The following is a 25,104-nucleotide window of genomic DNA, read 5'->3' on the forward strand; positions in this document are numbered from 1 at the left end:
AGCAAGTCATTTGGCACAGTCTATACTCCGGGGGAGGGGAGAGTTCAAGAGGGTGGACGTCAGGAGTCAGGGATCTTTGGGAGACACACTGACCTCTCAACTACACAACTTCCTATTAATTTTTCACGTCTCTGACTCCTACTAATTCCTATTTTATTTTGACTCTAGTGCTCATGCTTGTACAGTCCAGTTCTATTTTTTAAGACCCTATGCTAATAAATTCAATATATCCAAAATAATGTAAGAATACCAGACCAAACCCAACTATCCCTCCTCCTTCCTCTCTTCCAAAATTCCCAAACTCAAAGATCTCCAGAATTATAATCCCCTCTAATTTAATTAGGTCAGATTGAAATTCGTCATTTTTAATGGACTCCAATTTTTTTTAAGTTAGAGTCCAAGGATTTAGATCTTTCTTACAATTATATTTAACATTTTTCGTAGGAAGTTAGAACTTTTTAGCTTTAGTTCAAATTCCAAATATTCTGACTTGTTAATGATTTGAATAGGTGTTACCAGCTTGACAGTATTTGTAAAGCTTGTATACTTTCAACTTCACATTTTGTTTTTCCTTTTTCAGCCCACTAAAGCAAATCATCGATGCCTGTACTCTTTATATCTGGCAAACGCTGTTTAACATCTGTCAAGATTGGGGCACCTGGATGGCAGAGTCGATTAAGCATCCAAGTCTTGGTCTCGGGTCAGGTCATGATCTCATGGTGAGTTTGAGCCCTGGGTTGGGCTCTGAGCTGGCAGTGTGGAAGCTGCTTGGGATTCTCTCTTTCCTTCTCTCTGCCCCTCCCCCACTTGTGCTCATGCTCTCTCTCAAATTTAAAAATTTTTTTAATGTTTATTTTTTTTTTAATTTTTTAACGTTTATTTATTTTTGAGACAGAGAGAGACAGAGCATGAACAGGGGAGGGGCAGAGAGAGAGGGAGACACAGAATCGAAAGCAGGCTCCAGGCTCTGAGCCGTCAGCCCAGAGCCCGATGCGGGGCTCGAACCCACGGACCGTGAGATCGTGACCTGAGCTGAAGTCGGATGCTTAACCAACTGAGCCACCCAGGCGCCCCTTAATGTTTATTTATTTTTGAGAGAGAGACGGAGCATAAGCAGAGGAGGAGGAAAGGATGAGAGACAGAGAGGGAGACACGGAATCTGAAGCAGGCTCCAGGCTCTGAGCTGACAGCACAGAGCCTGACGAGGGGCTTGAACCAACGAACCATGAGATCATGACCCAAGCCAAAGCTGGACGCTCAATCGATTGAGTCACCCAAGAGTCCCCTAAAAATTGGTTTAAAAATTTTTTAAAAGCATCTGTCAAGACCTAATGATGTCCTTTTGATGGCAATCTGAATATAAGTGGAATTTGAAGACAGGTCACCCCTTGAAAAACAATGTTCAGCAGAGAAATAATCACCTCGGTATAGAATTTAAGAATTCTAGAGTGACAAAATAGCACTGGGAATTGAGTTACAAGATGTAGAAGCGACATCTTTTGATAAACAGGCACAAAATTCTGTGAAGCCAATATGCCTTCAGTGGTGTCAACATCCACTAGGTAAGCTCAGTATCTCCTTCATTAGCCTTGACCCAAACACTTAAGGCTGGCTACTCCTCAAAGGAGAGGACCAAGCAGGGGAGGATGCGTCACTTCTCCCTATGAAGATATTTCGATTTTGAGATTACTCAATGAACAGCGAGGGCTATCATAGGTAGTCATTCCAAGACCAAAAAGGTAGAAACACCACCCTTCAATCAAACATCTAGCCAAATTTAATGTGCTTTTATAAACGTACTTAATAATTAAAAACCAAGGGAGGTGTTTGGAGACGGGTTTCAAGAAATTGGAGCGGGTAGACTGATAACAGGGGTAACGGACAGATCTGTAAAACAGAGGAAAAGAGACCTACTGGTTCTCCAAAGCCTGGCTGGGGAACGCCCCATCTGGTGGTGCTTTGGCAGATGTGAGCACCTGCTAACAGGATTTATCAGCTGCTAGCTTGCGCTACGTTACAGCACATCGAACACACGGATGACATAACGTGACACCAACCATGTCTACTCTTTTCTTGCAGGTGGAAGTCAGTGTGAACGCCTCGGGAGAAGAAAAAGAAGTATCCCATTCCTTTCGTTTCCAAAGGAGCCTTACCCAGCTCACCACGTACAAAAAACAAAAGCAAACAATGTAACTTAACGTGTTCTGATATTTATTTAGTGACGTTACGCATTGCAGTCGAGTCTTGTAGGCAGATGGTGAGCAATCTTGCCTCACTTGAACATCTTTAATCACTTTTTATTATACTAGGGGATTTGCATGTGGGTTGTCATTCTTCGTAATGTAATTTTCTTATTGTTTATTTAAGAATCCATATACTGAGTGAGGCTCGTGCAGCTAAGCTATGAAGCAATCTAATTACTTCCAAGTTCTGGTACACAGGCGCCTACTGCAAATGAGTTCTGTCTAACCATCTTCAGGGAGAGATTTGTTATTCAAAACAAGAAAATCCTCAAGGCAGGAACGTCGTTGTCCACTAATCCTGTGAATAATTCCAAGCGGTTTCTTTCCAATCATTGGAACTCCAAAGGAAATGTTCCAAAGTTTATCAATGCAACTATGGTCAACCAAGAATATAGAGAGGATTTTATATACTGTACAAACACATTGTATTTTCTACTATATTTTTTCCCTTTGTGTGTGTAGACATATCACAACTAACATCTAATTGGGGCTAATAACATGGCTAAAAGGTGCCTCTATATTAAGGAAGTTGATTTCACTGTCAGCCTTGCGTAAAAGGCAGGTATGAGATTTTCTATTTGTCTAAGCAAACTGTTGGCCCTATTCCTTAACAACATGGGACAGCATTAAGTTCAACTTCCCTAATATCCAAGGTTTCTGATTTTGCATCCACTTACTAAGACTGCGGGTACATACTCCACTTTGCTGTTCAATAGTAATTGTCTCCATATTTAAAAGAAAGCAGCCAGATGCCTGGTCAAGCTGGGGGAATTCCTAACAGGACAGCCGCAGACAGAAGTGCTTCCAGTAAGGGAAAGGCAGACTATGGCTTTCTGTACCAAGTAAAGAATTACAGCCACAGTAATTCAGAGTTGAAAAGCATTTGTTTATACAGTCGATGTAGGGGACCTACGCTTAATCAGCATATTCCTAACTCTCCAGGGTTAATTCACAGAGGTATCCAATTGTAAGCAGGGAGTCTCACATGGGGGCTGATAGGTGAGCAATAAAAATCCATTGAAATAGAGCGTACATTCAAACGGATAGTCAATTAGAAGCAGTATGTCATTTCTCTTTGAGGGTCCAGAGGAGATAGCCTTCTGATAAAGACAGTGGTCAAGCGATCACCATCTCCTATGCAGAGATTGCATTTAGGGCCCGGGCAAAAAGGTCTCGGCTTGGCACCCGGCTATTCCTATAAATAAGCATCAACAAGGCAAGTCCAGGGGGAAATCACATTACTGACCTCTGTCCGAGCCATGACCTACCTCGAGTAAAGGTTTTCTATCATTAGCAAGTGCAGTCAGCTCAGCCATCAGCGTGCTTCTGACCTTATCATTCCACGCATCAACAAGATTTTCAGATTCAAACAGAATAAGATGAAAACACAGCCTAGGCATCTAATTATGTTATAGCTACACCTCCTCAATTTTCATAGGTCAAAGTCTCGTTTATCAATGTGCTTAGATTATTGGTTTTCCAAATTAACTCACTAGCAAGAGGAGGGAGGGAAACCTTTAAAGCTTCAAAACTTCAGTGTACACATGAGAACCTTAGCACGGTACCCGCACTGTTTAAGATCCCGCAAAGGAGAGATTAGAAAGAAAGACGTTTGCCCACGGAAGCCATTCTCCATGGAAAGCATACCCCGCACAAAGGTACCGACACAGAAAAGATTCCAGGAACCTTAGAAATCTGTTTCTCAAGTTATGAGATAATTGCGGTGGTTCTCCTGGGACAGAAAGCCATCCTAACAATCGCTATTTATTGATTTCATATTTTGTTTCTGGCACAAAATCAGCACTTGACGTATATCACCTCATTCGAGCCTCACCACAAGCAATGAAATCTGCCTTACTGTTCCTATTTTACGAACGTGGAAACTTTGCTAAAGCCCAAAGGGATTCGGCATTCAACCCACCCAGGCCAACACAAAGGCCGTGCCCCCATCTCCAAGGCCGTGTTGTAGGGAGGGGGTTGGGGAGGCTGCAGCCACCACCCAGGGAGGTCAAAGTCTGTGCCGTAACCAGATGCCTCTTTCAGGAAAGTTGGAGAGGAATGGAATTAACTTGGTACCTACGGGCAGAGTAGATGCAAGGAGGAAAAGACTGGAGGCCACGGTCTCTGGCCCAAGGAGAGTCCCAAGGGGGTTGAGTCCGGCCAGTGGCATCCCGTGTGTGGAGCTGGTGATGGAGCCCATGGGCACCAAACCCCATTACTCATCCAGGTGGGTTTTGTCCTGCTTCACAGTGTGTGCCTCCCTGGATATCAAAGTTGGGTCTACTGTCCTTGCCTTCTGTCCCTATGCCACCATCTGCGGAGGTGAGGAGAGTCGGTACTGAAGAAAACTGAACGTGGGGTGGGATGAGGTCAGAAGGGAAGGAGGAAAATCATTCCACCTGTTGTCACCTTATTTAACACACCTGCCATTAAGGTTTTCCAGAGATTTCTATGACCTCTTTACCAGTTCTTTTGAAGCACAAAATGGAAAAAGCTAATTGCCCCTTCAAGTTAGGAAGATGAGCTCAAAAGGAATGGTTTTTCTAGGATATAGAACTTTGTTTTTCCTTCTTTGTCTTAAAACAGGTCGTTCAATGTGAGCAAGCGTCTGCAATTCACAGGAGCATGATGTTTTATACTCACAATGTGCTAAGATATTTGAAAATCATTTCAAGGCTTCTTTTCAAATACTAGGCAGAAAAAAAGAGAAAAGGAATACATTAAAATTAAATGTTAAGCAGAAAATATTAGCATTAACAGGAAAAAAACAAATGAGCCTTTCTTTAATTGTTAACGAATTCCAAAGTTGTGGCTATTTCTCTGAAAATAGGAGGTGCCAACGGAATTATGCCGATGGTGAGTTACCTGGGATATAAAATTCCAAGGAAATCCATAATAAGGAATGTGTTACTCCATGTACATTTAAAATTATGTACTCTACGGAACCAAAGAGTCTGAATAGTCAAACAGCCCTATGCTATACAAATATTCAAAGCTCGTCCATTTTTCTTTTCCTTTATATCATCCCTTTATTTCAAACTGATTTTTTTCAAAAGCAGATTAAATCCATTATGTAGGAGTTTTACTAAGTGCCACATACATGAGGCACTGTAGGCATGCTTGTTACCTCGATTGGTTTCCTTTATTTGTAAACGCACCCTCATGCTTGGACACTAGGCGGCCCTTCCCTCTTTCCTCCAGTCTCCTGTGTACCGAGCCAAGAGCTACAGAGACGATGTCCAAAATCGTTTTCTCATCTTTAAGAGCTCTTTCCAACATCTGGATACACCAGGTTTTGGCCTCCATGAGGAATAACCAAACCAATTTTTTCCATAGGATTATTGCTTTTTAAATTTTTTTAATGTTTAATTTGAGAGACAGAGAAAGCATGAGCAAGGGAGGGACAGAAAGAGGGAAACACAGGGGCGCCTGGGTGGCACAGTCGGTTAAGCGTGACTTCAGCCAGGTCACGATCTCGCGGTCCGGGAGTTCGAGCCCCGCGTCAGGCTCTGGGCTGATGGCTCAGAGCCTGGAGCCTGTTTCTGATTCTGTGTCTCCCTCTCTCTCTGCCCCTCCCCTGTTCATGCTCTGTCTCTCTCTGTCCCAAAAATAAATAAACGTTGAAAAAAAAAATTAAAAAAAAAAAAGAAAGAGGGAAACACAGAATCCGAAGCAGGCTCCAGGCTCCGAGCTGTCAGCACAGAGCCCGATGCGGGGCTTGAACGCACAGACCGTAAGATCATGGCCTGAGCCGAAGTCGGGCGCTTAACTGACTGAGCCACCCAGGTGCCCCCAAAACTATTGTTTAAATTAAAATTTGCTTTTATGTTTATGTTTCTTAATAAGCATTCTGAACTCTGCCTTTTGTCATCCTTTTTGACTGTCCATTTAATTAAAAAATGTTAAGACCTCAAATTCTATTTACCCATCTCCCCATATTATCAATAGCCCTTATTAATACCTTCCGATCAATATTCTCTATGTTCTAAACATTCTGTTGTGAAAAAGAAAAGGTTTTTTTATGGGCTTTGACACCCCACTGACTCAAAGCCAGGGCTCCTAGCTACTCCATGGCGTCAAACCTTTAAGGCTCTTAGCCACAGGCTTTGTTATCAACATCTGCAGCTTTTCTTTTAGGTCCCAAGAAGGCGATCCGAGCATAAATACCATCATTCTACTCCAAAAGATGATGTCTGAACTGTACAAGTGCTGTGGAGAATATACGGTGCATGGAGTTTTCATTCCAAGTCGAAATGATAAGCCTAGTGTGACGAGCAAGTTATACTTGTGAAGCGCCTACGTGGATGGACACTCCTTCCTGGTCAAAGAAAGCACAGGAATGCCATAACTAGGTGTCCTCCGTGGGAGGACTTCAGAAGAACACCTTTTGAAAATGAAGATTCTATCCGAAGGTAGCTTATCTGACTGTGGGTGTCCTTGTACCAAGTTCATCTTGAAATCTGAAAACTGTCCTGAGCAGTGTACCACATGGATGAACACAGGCTTCCAAACAACAAGAGCAACTTGGAATCAGTTCATAGGAGAAGAAGTCCAACTCTGCTCCCCCAAATGCCACAAATCTATATGCCTTCCTAGCTCATCCGGAAGAGAAACCCAGTGCCTACGTAACAAACGCTCTGAGACGTTAACGCCGCAGCTGTAAATAAAGACAACTTGCCAGTATTCATCTTTTTTTTTTGCAAGGCTTCTGCTGAGCAATTAAAATCAATCAACACAATTATTCCATGAATTTTAAGCTATCGGTGAGTGTCTCCACTCAGTAAAGCATGTAAGTCCTGAAACAGAATGCCAGAACAGCATTGCAAAAAGTGCGGAAAAAACGAAGATTCAAATGCTGCGTCTTCAAGTTGAAGCTGTGCCAACTCCACCAACAGGTCAGTGTTAGAGTTGAACATAAATGTAAGAAGACCTAATTCTCTCCCACGACCTGCTAGTCCCATTTCGTCAGCTCTGTTAACAAAGAGCATGCCTAAGAACTTCTAACTCAACGTATTCGTGAAACACGAACACAAAGTATTAATATTCAAGTGATCAGGTCGCATGGACCAAGAAGAATAGTGCACGTCAAGAGCAGGAAAGAAACCACTGTTTAACGGCAAACGATGAACAGAAAAACACTAGCAAACAAGGATTGGAAGAAGGGGCCCAAGAATTGTGCGCAGGACTGAAAGCCTCAAAGAGAAAATGGAAACGAAATGCGGCCACCTTGACCCACAAGAAAACCTTAAGAACAACAGAAGCACGTACCAATTGTCAACAAATAAACCATGTTCAGAACTGGTGCGTGCGTGAAACGGGAACAGGTTGTTCCTACCTTTGAGGACATCCAGGAAGGAAAAGAAGATAGTGCAACATGTTCACAGTATTCTTTCTGGGTAGAGGGTTTTAAATGACTTTGTTAAGAAATCTTTACATGTAGGGGTGCCTGGGTGGCTTAGTCGGTGGAGCATCTGACTTCGGCTCAGGTCATGATCATGGGGTTTGTGAGTTCGAGACCCACGTCGGGCTCTGTGCTGACAGCTCAGAGCCTGGAGCCTGCTTCGGATTCCGTGTCTCCCTTTCTCTCTGTCCCTCCCCTGCTCATGCTCTGTCTCTGTCTCTCAAAATTAAATAAGTGTTTAAAAAAAAAAAAAGAAATCTTTACATCTACATATTTTCTCAACATGTTTACGATCAGAAAAATATTTTTAAAAATTGTAAAGACACGTTAAATTCATTCAAGGAAGTATTAGGGAAAACGTCAGTACAGAAAAATAGTCCTGCTGTGTTTACAGTTATTTACTATTGTTCTCGGCCTGAACCATTCTGGCTGAAAAACCGAAAGTACAAGTAGGAGACAGAGAATCAGTAAATAAAAGATCACAACTCTCATTCAGGACTTTCTTTTCCTGCCTTTTCAAATCTAAGACTCTTAATGCGCCCTGATCCGTTTTTAAAAGGCCTCCAAACATCTACAGCTCATTTCTGTGTTTATTAATCCTCAAACATTGTAAGGATAGACAAAGGGAGGGATGCTTGAGACCTCAGGTCTCTCCCTATCTCAAATTTGAGCTACAGGAGACATTGAGCATTTCAGAAACTCTACTTTATAGATCTCGATGGTCTTAGAACTGTATGTATTACATTTTGAACTGTACATAGTTTGGGCCATTTCACATTGCTGAGAATCCATATGTATGTATGTATGTGTGTGTGTGTGTGTATACATATACACACATGTATATATATACACACGTATGTATACATATATACATACATACGTGTGTATATATACATATACATATATACACGTATACATACGTATATGTGTGTGTGTGTGTGTGTGTATTAGCGGCTCACTTTGTTTTGTGTTATGCTCAAGCTTCATGGATAACTGTGATCGCATGTTACATGGTAACATTCCATGGAAATTACTAGAATTCTGCCTCAAAGTAGTCAATGAAGTGAAAGGCGATAAATATGAACAATTCCCAGAACTCAGGGTAACTCTAACTTTAGGGAAACCAGGAATTGCTAAATTCAAATACAGACGAAAGGCCAAGGTTTTGGCCAGGAAGTAAGGAGGCTGAACATGTCGGGGTGGGAGAGAGTGGGGTAGACAATGGATTTCAACCATAACTGCGGCCATTGCCACCGTATTTATCCAGAAAGAACATGGTAAACATAGAAAAGATAATGTTTTTTCCTGAGGCAATCAAAGGGGCCAAACTAATTGTACACCAGAAGTCTTGAGTTTTCAGGCTGCACCTTAAGATACAAATTATAGGTGTCATTTGCCTGAAATCTTGCTTTGGAAAATAATTGCCATTTTAAAGGCACGTCCACTAGCTATCTATTGTTAATCTAAGGCCTTGATGCAGTAGGCACCCATTCAGGGCCATGCACACTTACCACCAACACACACATTTCTCATGGAAGTCTTGAGAATTCAGCCCAGGAGGGACGTGAGAACAGGATGGCTTCAGACAGCACAGATATTCCTTCCTTCCGCCAGGTCCAAAGGCACGCGTCCAAGCAGAAGCGTAATCCCATCACTGCACCCTACGCTCTTACCCAAACTTCGGTTTTGATGTTGGGGCTTCTTACACCACTTCTTTCAAAGTGTACATCTGCACCAACGTTTCTGGGTAATAGGGGCAAAAGGAGGTCTCTGTCCGGATGTGGGATCTCTCCAGGGGCGTCAGCCTTGGGAATGTGGCCTGTTCCCTTTCCTCCACTGCTCTACCTGTGGCGTATCAAGCTATGCCCTGGGCTCCTCAGGGGTACTTCCCAGGTTCTTCAGATAATGACGGTCCCAACTAGTACATAATCCTTTCCTGCTTTGTAAAGAGAACAGGGGCAGAAGATCAGTTAGTGCTTACTGAATGCACCACGTGCTAGTTTCCTGCACTAAGCCATTTGCAGAGAGCCCCTTGTTTCGTCTTCGCCATAATGATCAGGTAGGTCCTTACCAATTTAAAGGTCAAAGAACTGAGGCCCAGGGAGGATTCACAGCCATTAAATTATTTTCCGACGGGCACAGAGCGAGTGGCCGAGAATCTGAACCCAGGCAACGGGATTCCAGATCCTGTACTCTGAACTAGTCTACTTGTTAATTCTGACCTAGGTCGTTGTCTGTGGGCATCCGCCCATGCCAGCCCAGAGCCATCTCCTGCCCCCTCAAAATTCCTCTATTTCTCTGTCTCTGGTTTGCGAGGGATTCCTTATAATCTACCTTTATCCACTCTCTCCAACTAGGCTCTCAACACTTAAATGGTAGGGATGTGCCCTCTCTTGGGTGATGCTCTCTGGTGTCTATCAGTGCCTCAAGAATTTGATACGATTCTCAGAAATTCCAGATGAGTGATGATATAGATCGGAAGTGGGATCTTCGCCTACCAATTGCCAAGAACAAAGTTTCAGGCAATGGAGTTCAGAGTCTTCCTGGCAAACGCCAAGGAGGGGGTAGAGCTTAGCAATCTACCTGTGTGACCTGAAGGAAGTGAATGAAGCCTTCTAAGGCTCAGCTGCCTCATCAGTGCAGTCCTGCCATGGCCCCCTATGGTAGGGGGCCATCGTGAAGGTTAGAGATCATGCTCACAGCCTGTGTAAGTGCACGAAGATGGGTTATTAAAAATTACCACCACTCAGACACACCATGTACCCTTGGATTCAACTAGAGCGGTGGTTTCACGCTGCGTTATTTGAACAACAACAACCACAGAATCGCCAGAGAAGTGTTGAAACCAGGGAGACACGTAAGACGACATCAAGAATAAGGGGGTTCAGAGCAGCTAGATGGGGTCCCTGGAGGCTGCTCCCCCATCCGTAGCCAACAAAAGCCGCTCTTAACAAACTTCACACACAAAAGCGCTCCGTGAGCTTTTGCTTTGGAAATAAACAGAGAATTCAGTTGTGAAGACAGTTTGCAGAACACTGATCGATCCCAGTCAGGAAACTACAGACAACAATGCTTTCAAGTCAAACAGTGAGAGGAATTACGAGGGCATAAAATGTGGATTATTAGTAAAGCAGACTGTCCTTTAGAGAGAAGGAGTAAGAGAATGGCTTAGGTACAGAACACACAGTCTAGCTTCCTAAGCTACCATCATTTCTCAGCCCTCTCATCCCTGCCTTTCGGAGCAGTTGACACTAATTTTCTACCATCTACTGCCACATTCACAGTAAAAATAATTCTCCAAGACTCGTGCAGAAAGGGGGAGCTGGCTAGCTTCCTCACCAGCAACCTGCAGCCCACCGGAACTCAGATCTCCACCCGTCTTCATTCTAATCATCGCCCTCCCCCCAATTCTTTCTCAAGCACTCTAATACATGGATGCCTTTTTATCCTCTCATTTTAGATGCCAAGAGATCTGCAATCCATCTAGGACTGCCGGGTCCCTCACCATAAATTAGATCAATGACCACCTCCACGGACTATAAAGGACCTCTTCCACTCTTGGCCCAATGGACTGGATTTACCCCAACAGGGAAAAGCAGGGCACTCATTCAGACATCTCCACGTCAGTTGTTCTCTTCAAAATGCCCATCCATGTTGGTTTTCACCTAATCCAAACTATATTCGTGACCGTGAGAAAGAACAACAAAAATCAAAAAAACTTTTTTTCTTTGCTGTGTTTCCTACCAACATCCTAGCCATCAAATTCAATAAATCTAAAAGTTATTCTTGTTAACAACATAGCCCAGCAGTCCATGATTTTTTAATTTTTTCCTTCCCTCTCAACCTGTTTCTCTTTTAATTTTGCTTCTCACTCTTCTTCAAAAGAATATGTTAATAATCTGCACAATGCTGGTAGTCAGCCAACAATGCTGTGTTTCACTCTAAAAGAAAAATGCAACTTTTCTTAAATATCTCTGCTCAACAGCAACAAAATAATAGAGAAAAGCATATCCAGAAGAACAGTAATTATTATTAGTGTCTGCAAATTTCCTTTGAATTCTTCAACATTGACATTTGAATGCAGGGAAGAGTGTTATCTGAATACAAATTAAGCACCTTTAGGGTATAGATCAGTGTTCCTCAAACGCTGGATGCTTCACAATCACCTGGAGAACTGGTTTACACAGACAGATTGCTGTGACCCGCCCCGAAGATTTCGGAATGGATAGAAATGCAAAATCTCCAGCATCTTCTAACAAGTACCCGGAGGACGCTGATGCTGTTGCAGGCACCACAGTTTGATAAACACTGTAATGGTCATTTGAAGTTCCCTAATCAAGAGTCTACACTTGTGTGGGGGTAGTAGGCATGTTACAGACTCATTTCAAGGTCTACGCATTTGAGGGAAGGGAGGGAGGGTTGTCTATAGTAAGTGTTTCCAACGCTGCTACGTCAATTTATATCAGACGGTTTGTAAATGATTGTGGACTCCACGATCTTGGCCTCCACTTTGTCACCCGGGAAATTAGGGACAACCTCTGTCACCTACTCGATTGGGATATTTTGAGGGTCACATCAGATAATGCCCGGGGAACAGGCTGTAAATTATAAAGCACTGTTACCATGGGTACTTAGAAATGTATCCAGTCCACAAAGGACGTCCCAGAAGAAGAGCGGGCTCTCAGATTTGCCAATGAATTGCTGAGATTGTGTTTCCTCTGGGGGAAACAAAAGTAAAACATGCGTATCACGGCTCAATTTTTTTTTTCTTGTACCTTAATCGATCTGTTACATCACAAAAAATAACATTAAAAAGTCCTTTGTTCGGTGTTTCTTAGTTGCTGTTTCAACTTCTGTAACTCCTACTTTTAAGAAATTCATTGACTAATATATTCCGTAAAAGAAACGTGTAGCTACTGAGTGATGTCTCAGATGTTGAACCATAAAGTTTCATCGCATCAGACACTCAAGTGTCTCAGTATACTGCAAAAGCTAGATCCCCAAATTGGTACAGATTGCTTGTTATGTGTCTCGAAGGCTTTAAGCTTATGACCCTCTCCTCATTAGATCTCAGGATTCATCCTTTCCTAACAGATGTACTTAATGTAGGTCCATATGTTACCATCTAAAAATTTTAAAAACCCACAATGGCAACATGCTGTGTAACTTTTTTGTGGAGATGAAGCCTGAGGTCAACAGAAGTGGTCCTACAGATACACTTGTGTTTAAATGCAAAATGAGCCACTGTGGATGAAATGTAAGAGCCTGTGACAGCAGGAGAGCAACGCAGTGTCATAGTCACGGGCCTCCTGACTACACAGCTAGGGGACAGGGGACCAGTCGCTTAAACTCAGTTGTCTCAGCAATAAAATGAGGGTGCCACCACACCATGCCCGAAAGCCCTACGTTTAGAGCATCACTCTGAGCCCTCAGATGTCCTCTGCTCTCTTCCTTATTCCCGTTGAACAGCCATCCCAATCCATGGACAGGAATGTTTCACTTCCTAGGAAAATAATGACATGATATACAGTACTGACCTACGTTACTACCTCGCTTTTTCTTCAATCATCTGATTAAATACTAAATTATTGTAGTAGTAGAGTAGTATAGTAAATTCTCTCTTAGACAATTCTTAAATAAATTAAGATTCAATATACTAAACCTGCTGCAAACTTTACACCATGTGGGAGCACTTTTTGGACATTACTTGTTTGTTTGTTTTTTTAACATTTACTTACTCATTGAGAGAGAGAAAGAGAGAGAGAAGCAGAGAGAGAGCGAAAGGTAGAGAGAGAGAGAGAGGTAGAGAGAGACGCAGAGGGAGAATCCAAAGCAGGCTCTGTGCCAAGCCTTGATCCATCAAAGTCAGCTCCATACTCACAACCAAGAGATCATGACCTGAGCCGAAATCAAGAGTCAGATGCTTAACCGACCGAGCCCCCCAGGCGCCCTATGGACTACATTAATTTAAAAATTTTAATGTAATCTCTGCACTCAACATGGGGCTTGACCTTATGACCCTGAGATCAAGAGCCACACGCCCCACCAACTGTGCCTACCAGGCACCCCTGTGTGGTTGATTTTTATGATGCAGGTCTTTCCGGAAAATTCTGCAAGCTTGAAGAAGCTGCTAAAAAAGCCATCAGCCTTCCTTGCCCATTGTTACATTTACCATTAAATTATCTGCGATCCTTAAAAAATAATATCCCATCAGTTAAAGGCTGACTATTCCCTAGGTACAAGGAACACTCAAGGTACTCGATTCATTAAAAGAGGGAGGGCGAGAGTCCTTAATCTAGCCACAAGAAGGAATTAAGTAATATTGCCCTCCTTGGACCCTAAGAGATGCTCCCTTTCTCCCCCAAGAAGCATCGCTAACATACGCCTGTCTATCAAGCCCAATCAATACCGAACTCCAATCTCTTTTTGGAAGTAAATATAAATCAAATAAATTCTGACTATAACAATTCCCATCAAGACTGAAAAAAAAAAACAACAAAACAAAACAAAACCCTTCATCCTGTAAAAGAAACACCAGGGAATTTACGGTTTTCCTCTTCTCCGAAATTCACTTCCATTTCACTTCAACAATAGAGAAAGGAGATCCAACAGCTTTTGCACGTGCATTTATTCAGGTGAGTCTGCTGTGTGGCATCACTGGTACCTAGTGAGTTGATTCCTTTAATCAAGAAATTTATTTCTCAGGGATTACATAGTTGGATTTATGTTACTAATTTCACAGCACTCTATAAGAGACAAATGTGATCTGTGAAAGAAAGAAAGAAAGAAAGAAAGAAAGAAAGAAAGAAAGAAAGAAAGAAAGAAAGAAAGAAAAGAAAAGGAAAGAAAGAAAAGAAAGAAAAGAAAAGAAAGAAAGAAAAGAAAGAAAAGAAAGATTTTCCTAAACAGAATAGTGGCTGACTCACTAAACAACGTATCTGCTTCCCCAAGATGCTGTCGTAACACAGTTTCGCTGTCCAGGATGACGATTCCTGGGAGGTTCCTGGACTGTGCCTTCTGTGATCAGGGCCATATTTCTAGCCATCTGCAGCCTAAATTTACTTTGTTGCTTCTCTCCCTTCAGGATGGTTAGTAGCAGGCATGCATTAGACTAGGAGGATGCAAAGCTTGCATGTTTTTAATTGGCCTCTGGAAGGCAGAACAGAGCCATTCTCATTTACCATACTTCTCTCCTCCGCTTTTGTTCTATGGAGCAGGGAGTCCGACAGTCCAGGACTGGTGTTGCTCATTAAAACCCCAGGTAATAACCGCCTAGACTACAGCAGTGGGTACTCACAGGCTATGTCCCTTCATCTCCTCACGTGGATGTACCTCTACCCTCAGTGATGCTTTTTGGAACTCGACAATGGTGTTTTCCTAACAAGTGTCTAATTGCTCACTTCTTGATTCAATCACCTTCCTAGGTAAGGTTACGGCCACTAGAAGAGCTTTCTCTAGGATTCCCTTGGATTAATGAAATTGGCATTCATTTCTTTTGTTCCTTTACCAATAAAAGGCACTGTTGACCTTGTAAGTATCAGAACAGATCAGAGAGGTATCTGAACAAACAATGTTGGTCAATTTCTTTCGCATTCTTTAGAATTTTTGTTTGTCTGTTTTGACAGTAGGCAGATTTTTCTGAGTCAGGTTGAATAATAGGTCTGAAACCAAGCTACGTGGGAATGTACAAAACACCTTACTGCCTAGACTCAATTTTCAGAACAAGAACAAACCGAAAAATCCAACCCTTTTCACTGTGTTCTTAAGATGTCTATGACATCTTGCAATATCTTAATGAGTCCACTCCCCCAGTACAAATATGCTAGGAAAACTTCTGTAAACCTGAAAGTATTCAAAAGCTAAGGCAGAAAGATATTTTTAGCAGACGTTACTAAAGTCACCGATTTGTTAGATTTCTTGTAGGATGTTTAGGCTCTTTTGTGATAGTACTCAAGTATTTTAATGCTGAGGAATTTTTAAATACTTGTTATATATAATCTAAGGAAAAAATAATTACTCAGATACTTTGCCCAAGTCAATTCATAAAAGAGCCTCACACCCCCATAGACCAATTTTGCAGATAACTTTCCACGGTTATCAACTTACCCTAGTGTTGAGAGGTTTTCCTACAAAGAGAGACCTTTTATTCTTGGATTATATTGCAGTCTACCTGGATGAGAGTGTTTGAATAAATTACTGCCTAAGGTTTGGGGATTTGTGAACGGGACACTCAAAATAGGAGGAAGAGACTTCAATTTAGTATCTTCAGGCAAAAATACCCCAATTCATCTACAACTGAATTTGGGAGCAAAGAGCCATAGAAGTCAAACCTCAAAAAAAAAAAAAAATCACTATGTAGTTATGAGAAATGGTCATGGGAAATCCAGGTAAAACAGGATAATACCATAAATGTCCTTGCAAATTCACACACAGGGCAAGTGTCACTGAATCCCTTTCTCATTGTAAATGAAATGCTTTGTCCATTCTATTTTTAGGTTTCCATTAACTTCAAGTTTCCATTTGTGTGTGTGTGTGTGTGTGTGTGTGTGTGTGTGTGTGTGTGTGTGGTGTCTGTGTGTGTGTGTGTGTGTGTGTGTGTGTGTGTGTGATTTTAAAGAACCTTGGGCAAAGAAGCAAGGTAAGAGGCCCAGACTGAGTATCAATGGATATTGCTTTAGCTGTGAGGGAAGTGAAAAGTGAAATCATGACCAGAAATGACACTTTAGGAAGACAAGACAATAACATGCTTCCAGGTATGGGCACCGAGGAAGCAAGGGTTACTGAAGGATGTATTAGAAGTCCCTAACCTTTGTGGGGTTTGAAAATGGACAGTAAAACTCTTTCATCTCCACAACCCCAAAATATTTAGATAAAGATGTCAAGTTCAACCACCATTGGAGACACTGCTTGGTGTTGTGGAAATCAAATGTAACAATTGATTTTTTTTTCCTCCCCGGGGCATCTGGACTGTTTGTGATAGGATGGATGGTCCAAGTGGCCATGTTCCTATCACAGATAACAGGGAAAACTTCAGGGTGTTTAAGCCACGAATGACCTCAAGACATCCATTACATTTGTTTCCAACAAAATGTTAATTTTATGTATTTTGATATGTTCATTCCTCAAGGGGGGGAAAAAATCAATGGTGCTGTTTTACAAGACAGGAATGGACTCTGAATGTAGATTTCCTGCACTATCCTATCAGGTTGTCTATGTCCTCATGGTTTCAATGTTTTAAAGAGTTATTCTTGGTGCTATCAGACCCCTCTCCTGGTGTTACCGTAATAACCAGTAGTATACGTTTATTTTCTGAGGCATGTTAATTGATTTCTCCCAAATGAAAAACAAGGAGCTTGTTTCAAACTATCATGGCACTTCTTTTGGTTGAAACACTATGAACGAGCTTATCGTATTTTATAGCATCTATCAATTTTGAGCTTTAAAAAGAAAACCACTTTTTTGGTACCGTAAGTAAAAAAAAAAAAAAAAAAAAAAAAAGCCCACAGGTAATAGAATCCTATTTGTTAGCGGGAAGTCACTGGGATTTATTTATTCATGGCCTGATACAATTTCAAAAAAAAAAAAGTGCTCTTTTGAACAAGAAATGACTCATGTACATGGAGAACTCTTGACTGTCACCTAGGATTTAGTTACCACTGTGAGATTAAAAATGCATTAAAATGCTAGGCAGCTTTCAGGCTGACCTAGGGAGAAAGACAGGAGAAAGAGATCAGGAAACAAAATAGGTGATGTCGACACAAATGGGGTCACATCCCACAGAAGTGAGAAAGAAAGAGGCATGGATAGGCAAGCTATTGAGTAGGTCGAGTGAAGTCCTGAGAGGTAGACTGCCACACCCAGGTGGATGAATCCATATGCCAAATGGTCATTACTGGCAAAATGATGGCTAACAAAAATGGACAAGAGCCAACAAAATCCTGAATCCTGAGAAACGACTGGATCTAAAAAAGCCAAATAAGGCCATTTTGTAATATCACACATGAAGAGTAAGATAACATTGGGGGGTTTCTGTTCTGTAGTCGTTTGGTAAAATTAGCATCCATAATGGAACATAATCAGAATTATAAAGTGATCAGCCTGAAAGTTTAATTTAAACATAAATTTAAAGTGGTACTTAAGGATCATGGTCATAAGTATAATCACCCTGGATAGTGTAAGAGACAGAACAAAAGGTCCTGAATAAGAAATAACCATTATTCACACCTTATAGTTCTTTACACGATACGCAGAATCTCTCGGTAATAGGTATTATTCCTCATTCATGCAGAAACTTCTCCATCTATAAACGCAGAGGTAGGTCTACACTCCATCAAACTTAGGCTCTTTTCTCAGTACAACCTCCACATCTTAAGTAGGCACTATGAAGAAATACACACACACACACACACACACACACACACACACACACACACGTATGTGTGCCTTTTCTGAGTCTGTGTTAAAGAAGATGCTCCATTACTCATTTTCTTTGATGTAGATGTTTTGATTGCCCCAAATGGTTAGAATTGTGATTTGCATTCAACACCCAGTTCCTTCTCAATCAGATACATAGGACGTTTTTCAACGGATCAAATAGTAATACAATAGAGGCTACAGCAGATGAACTCCATTTTATAGGAAACTCATCAATTTCATAAAGCAATCATTTTATGAAAAAAAAATCTCTGCTATAAAATTTAAATGCACTATTTAGTCTATCTAAAATATTTCTTTAATAATTCAAAGTTTCAAAAGATTAAGCACATGTTATTACCAACTGTTGACCTCTTGGGAATTGGGGTTTTCATTAGAATTAAACGAGCAGTATACAAGGCTGAAGTATTTTAAAATGTTCACTATTCACAATTCAGGGAAAGCCTGTTTTAAACAAAATATGTTACTCCTGTCCCTTTTTTGACCTACAAGGAATGTATTTCTCATAAAACGCAGCATGACAGTATAATCTGTTTCACTTAATAGTGTCATGACTACTCTTCTTTTCTAGTTAAGGCACTTTTTAAACAAGTTAAAGTTGTGGCAGATTCTGTTATGCTTCACTGGGCTTCATTATTCTTTGAGTCATGTAATTCAATGATCACATAAAATAAAAACATGGTGCGTATCAATCAAAAGAGTTTCGTGCCTTCAAAGATCGAGATAAAACATCATGAGGCACTCATCCTCTAAGGGCCGCAATCGCAACTGAATAAAAAGGCGATTCGCCAACCAGACCTACAGGACAATTTCTGGGTTTCTGGCTGGCCATGCATTCTTGAATTCTTTACAATCCAAGGTTCAGTGCCATATTGTTAGCCGCATGCCATACTTGAGAGAAAAAAACAAAACAGTAAACAAAATAATCAATGGCATCCAGCTGAAACTGATTGATAATTTTTCATTTTGCCAATAGTACTTTTTTTTTAAGATAAGAAAACCTAATCAAAGTGACTTGTGATTGCGATGACCCACAGGATTGTGTACCAAAGAACATTTCCAACACGAAAAACACACATCTGCCTAAAGATGCAATGGACCTTCCATTGTTGCCTTTTGCATTCAGCTCTGTTTGTTACACACTCATTATATCCTGTAGTCAGGAAGGAGTATTTAAAACCACCACCTCCCCCCACTCCCCAACGCCTGCAGCTGCTTCTACCGAGTAATGAGTTGCTAGAGAAATCATATATACACATATATGTAAAATTAGGGAGACAAGTTGCTTTATTGCCCCGATTTAAAATAAGCTCAATCAGTAGAAAAGAAAAATACTATAATATACAGCTTGATGAGCAGCTGAAGACAAGAATATACTCAGACAAATTTTAGAATTCAGGATATATCTCGCTCAATGAGGCTTGAATGAGATGAAGGACATTTCTCCTTTAAATTTTTTCTAACCCAATGAATGAACAAGTGGAATTTATGGGGGAACGTAACCCAGAATAGACAGATACGTAAAAATTCCTTAAGTATCAGCATGCGGCTTCAAGCGAAAAGGTCTTGCTTCTGTTTAATTTATCAAGAGAACGCATTTTGTAAATCTTAATTTCTAGGAATTCCAGGTTAAAAGAAGATTTTCCACAAGTCAGTGAAACAACTGAAGTCAGGCAGAACTGATTGCTAACCTTCCTTCAGCGGACAGATGTATCAACCCCATTGCAAGGTGAGAATTAAACTATAGATTAACAAAATCACAGAGACTGAATCCGGAAGTACGTCAACCAACATCTCAAAGCTCTAGGGGAAAATGGCGCTGGCAATATTTGCAAAATAAGAAAACAGTCTTACTCTTGACGGTAGCTGTCCGGGTACAGTTGTAAAGAATTGCCAGCTCTCCGAACACCTTTCCTGGACCCATGGTGCACAGCTTCACACCTTCTTTGGTGACTTCCACCTTACCATCTGAAAAGAAGAGACAACGTTACTTTAATTCTCTCCCATGCTTCATCTCATCTGTTGCATTTGTCATCGGCAAGAAGGAATACCGGGCTCATGTTTAAAACTGCGAGGCAGTTACCAGGGAACATCAAGTCTTAGCTCGGAGGCAATGGAGGAACAATAAATCAAGTCGGTTAAGAGATGCCACCCTTCTTTAAATTAGTCGCTGATAGCACTGTAAGATAAAACAGAAAGCAGGCCTGAAAAAAGGGGACAAAAATGTAAATGTGTGTTTTTCCCAGTTTTAGAAAACTCTGGTAATTCCGATTTTGATGTCATTTTGAATCTGAGGGTACAACTGAGAAAGCAGGTACATTTTCTATAGCACGTTTCATACTGGGGAATGCTCATTTGAGTAAGGCATGGCGATTAGAGAAAGGGAGATTGCTTCGACCCTTGGGCACTGTTTAATTGCAGCTCATGGTAGGTTTTCTTTGTAAGCATCTTATCTGACTTGGCCAAGATTGTTTTATCTGTTTGCCAGCCCTGCAACACGGACTGTAAGGAAAAACAAACTAACTACGAGGATAGAGGGTCCGTGGGAGTTCTCTGTGCACAAAGAACTGGGACAATGAAATGATAAGAAAGGAAAGACCAGGGACACAACGACCCTGGATATACAGTGTCGCTTGCGAGTAAGGTAAATTCTATTCATGAGGGAAATGGAAAAAAATATACTTTAAAAGGGTGCAGCTAAGTGCACTACAAATTCTATCACCTCACAAAATTGGGGGGCGGCAGTGGGAAATAGTCAACACAATGCATTCTAGACCAATCCCCCCTTTCTATTTTTCTTCCAAGTTACTTATCCATAGTCTACAGAAGACAAAGTCTGTGTGGCATTAGCTAGTGCATGGAAGGAAGTAACACCACCAAGTCCTCTCCAAACTTCAGGCCCCCAGGCAGTGATTTCATAATTGCCCCCTTATTGATGTGTTTCCTGTAGTATTTGACTTGTAGAGTTGGGCTTTAAACTCACTCCCTCTTAAAAAAAAAATCAACCTACTTTCAACTAAGCAATAACATTTGTAAAATCACAGGTTTCATGTGCTAATTTGCTCAGACACCTATGGGGATAAAATCCTAAATGTCAAAAAAAAAATCCTTTTATTTGTTAAGTTAATCCATGTACCAGTGATGCAGGGTCAACGCTTCAGACAACCTTGTTCTACCCCGGAAACCATTTTCATGCAAATGGTATCAGTGGAGAGAGAATTCTGTGGTAATTAGGATAAAATTTCACATAAAATCTATTCGCCACTCTTGAACCATGTGGGCGCACCTCCTCTGTGTGGAAAGAAGTTATCCGGGATGAACAAGTCCAACATTTCACAACGTTAGGACATACTCCCTTATGGGGGTCTGGCCACTCGAAATTCAGTCTAGCTTTTGTCATGCCTCACTTCTTGACCACGGAAAATAAAATTCTGTCTCTTGATAGGTACATCAAAACCAGCCCAGTAAATTCGTATTTTCACAAGCCTCAGATGTCCCTTGCCCATGGCATGTCCCCCCTTCCCTTTCATGGGTAAGCCTGTCCCCTCAGGAATCTCATCTGCCACCAGAGAATGAGAAGCAGACTCAGAACTTTATGCAGTTAGGAGGTTTATACGTCATTAGAAGTCAGACCAGGAGTTGAATTCTGGTTCTCTTATCTGTTCCTTATGAGCCTTGTGACTCTGGGCGTGGTATTAATTTCTCCATGCCCCAGTTTCTTCATTAAGAAAGTGGATAAAGGAAAAGCACCTATCTCATGGGGCGGTTGACAAAATGACATAATACAGCAGGTTCAATGCTGAGTGCAATGCCCAGCCTATAGAAGACGGTCAATACACGTTAGCTCTTACTATTGGTGTTATTTTCACCATACTCCTTATCTAAAAGGAAGGAGGGCTTATTACAGCATACGGAAACACAATATTCCATTATCTATTCCAGAAACCAACCAACATCCCTATAGGTTAGTAAGTTTGGTTTTTTCTTTTTTTTTAATGGAGAAAGTAATTGTTTCAGATTTCTCTACGGGGGTTGAGAACTTCTGGGTTCAAATCGCTATCATACTGAATGAAGGACACGGAATTGCAAGAAGTCATGGCGATCTACCTGGCAGAATGCATTCTCTTTATCCTCTTCCCCACTCGGCCATGTACCGCCAACAGTTGACATAGTATTGCTTCAGCAAGGACTGCCTTAGGCTGGAAGCTCCCATAAATGACTTTTTTTAAAAAATATAATTTATTGTCAAATTGGCTAACATACAGCGTATACAGTGCACTCTTGGTTTTGGGGGTAGATTCCCATGATTCATCACTTACATACAACACCCAGGGCTCATCCCAACAGGTGCCCTCCTCAATGCCCATCACCCACTTTCCCCTCTCCCCAACCCCCAGTCAACTGTTTGTTCTCTGTATTTAAGAGTCTCTTATGATTGCCTCCCTCTCTCTCCATTTGTAACTATTTTCTCCCTTCCCTTCCCCCATGGTCTTCTGTTAAGTCTCTCAATATCAACCTATGAGTGAAAACATATGATAGGTCTTTGGCTGACTTACTTCCCTGAGCATAATACCCTCTAGTTCCATCCATGTTGTTGCAAATGGCAGGATTTCATTCTTTCTCATTGTCAAGTAGTATTCCATTGTATATACAAACCACATCTTCTTTATCATTTCATCAGTTGACGGACATTTGGGCTCTTTCCATAATTTGGCTATTGTTGAAAGCGCTGCTATAAACATTGGGGTACATGTGCCCCTATGAATCAGCACTCCTGTATCCTTTGGATAAATTCATAATAGTGCTATTGCTGGGTCACAGGGTAGTTTTATTTTTTTATTTTTTGAGGAACCTCCACGCTGTTTTCCAGAGCAGCTGTACCAGTTTTCATTCCCACCAACAGTGCAAGAGGGTTCCCATTTCTCCACATCCTTGCCAACATCTGTTGTTTCCACCGCTGTGAGGTGGTATCTCAATGTGGCTTTGATTTGGATTTCCCTGATGATGAGTGACGTTGAGCATCTTTTCATGTGACTGTTGGTCATCTGGATGTCTTCTTTAGAAAAGTGTCTATTCATGTCTTCTGCCCATTTCTTTACTGGACTGTTTGTTTCTGGGTGTTGAGTTTGGTAAGTTCTTTATAGATTTTGGATACTAACCCTTTATCTGATATGTCATTTGCAAACATCTTTTCCCATTCCATCGCTTGTCTTTTAGGTTGGTTGATTGTTTCCTTTGCAGTGCAGAAGCTTTTTATCTTGATACGGTCCCAAAAGTTGACCATGATATGAGCCAAAGTCAGATGGTGACTGAGCCACCCAGGCCCCCAAAGTACCAACTTTCCAGTGCATTATAATATTTTCCTGACTTAAAGCTCTAGCTTCAATTGTATTAAGAGAACTAAAAGCAAAATGAACAATATCTAAAGAACTTTCATACATCACTGCTTTTGGACAAATCTACTTCTCTGTTGAGGTTCCAAAGTTGAAAGTCTTCAGTGGCAATAGACCCACAGGAGCAAGACCACTACTCAGATTCCTTCTGGACAGCTTAAGAATTAGGGCTTCTCAACTAATAGAAGACAAGAAATACAGAGCTCTTACTTTAGCTCAGTGGTTTCTCAAAGGACATCTATGACCTGTCACATGGAAGCTAATTAATAAAATCCAGAGATTCCCCACTCTGGGAAATTTTACTGTTCCTATACCACAGTGACCACACTACTACTTAGTGTTGGTGTACCTTCCTTCTCTAAAAAAACATGCTTGTGTAAAACTGATTATGTTTTTCAAGTGTATTTATTTTGAGAGAGAGAAAGAGAGAGAGAGAGAGAGAGAGAGCAGAGGAGGGGCAGACAGGGGAGGGAGGAAAAGAGAGAGAGAGAGAGAGAGAGAGAGAGAGAGAGAGAATACCAAGCAGACGCCACTTTGTTAGTGCAGAGCCCCATATGGGACTTGAACTCACAAACCTGTGAGATCATGACCTGAGCCAAAACCAAGAGTCATAGTTGGATGCCCAACCAACTGAGCCACCCAGGCACCCCAGCACTTACTGATTTTAACTGATAGTTAATCTTTTAACAGATATGTTTTCTTTGATAGGACCTCCAGAAATCTCACAGTCGGAATTATATATGCCTCAGGTCTGAAACATGTGTACAAATGCGTTTCTGGTTCCAACTCGTTTTCCTGATGATTTTCATATTTGCCTAATTTTCTCATGTCTAACTCACTTTTTTAAAGATAGGTACCAACACGCCTATGTATTATAGGTATTCATATATATTTGAATAATCAGTGTTGAGAAGAGAATATATTCCATATTGATTAGACAGTTAAAAAAAAGGGTGGGGGGGCACCTCTGGCTCAATCAGTTAAGCATCCAGCTTCAGCTGTGGTCATGATCTCACAGTTCATGAGTTCGAGCCCCGCATCTTCATTGGACTCTTTTGTCAGCACACGGCCCGCTTCAGAGGGAGAGGTGTCTCCCTCTCTCTCTGTCCCTCCCCTTCTGTCTCTGTCTCTCTCTCTCTCAAAAATGAATAAACATTCTAAAAAAAAAAACCAGAAAAGCAAAAAGATTTAGCAAGCGATTTACTGGAACAGATTGTATCTGAGAAATAGAAATCTGGATAGAAAACATCTTTTCCAGGTTAAGTGAAATACTACAGGGTCACTATATTCACAATAGCCATGGAAGTGAGGAATGTGATCACACAGGATAGATGGGAATGGTCCAAAAAGCATTTTTTAATAAACAGAAAACTCTAAATGGTAAACAGAAACACCGTGTTTCTAAAATGTTACTGAGTCACTGTGTGATCACTTTCCCTTCTTCACCCCTGCTGTGTGGATGGAGTAAGTAACCCGGGAGGCGGGACCAACGGGGGCTAAAAACAAAGGTAGGAACACACATGGCATTAATTAGAGAGTTCTTTCGAAGACCTTTGGAAAGGTCTGGATTTCCAGGAGCCCAGTAACGTAAATTATTGATGTGAACTGTGAATTCGGTTAAGCTCACTCACTA

At 41.3% G+C, this 25,104-nt stretch overlaps 1 protein-coding gene across 5 annotated transcripts in view; it reads right to left on the bottom strand.

Moving 5' to 3' along the window:
* The window catches only part of PRKG1 (protein kinase cGMP-dependent 1), a 1,254,852-nt gene that overhangs the window by 779,102 nt on the left and 450,646 nt on the right, over window positions 1-25,104 (bottom strand). For all 5 annotated transcript variants that reach the window (XM_023240288.2, XM_023240287.2, XM_023240289.2 and 2 more), the window contains exon 3: window positions 19,933-20,046. In XM_023240288.2, the coding sequence (XP_023096056.1) occupies window positions 19,933-20,046 (114 nt within the window). The remainder of the gene's footprint in view (window positions 1-19,932; window positions 20,047-25,104) is intronic.

This window comes from Felis catus, chromosome D2, assembly GCF_018350175.1.
Source record: "Felis catus isolate Fca126 chromosome D2, F.catus_Fca126_mat1.0, whole genome shotgun sequence".
Classification (NCBI taxonomy): domain Eukaryota; kingdom Metazoa; phylum Chordata; class Mammalia; order Carnivora; family Felidae; genus Felis; species Felis catus.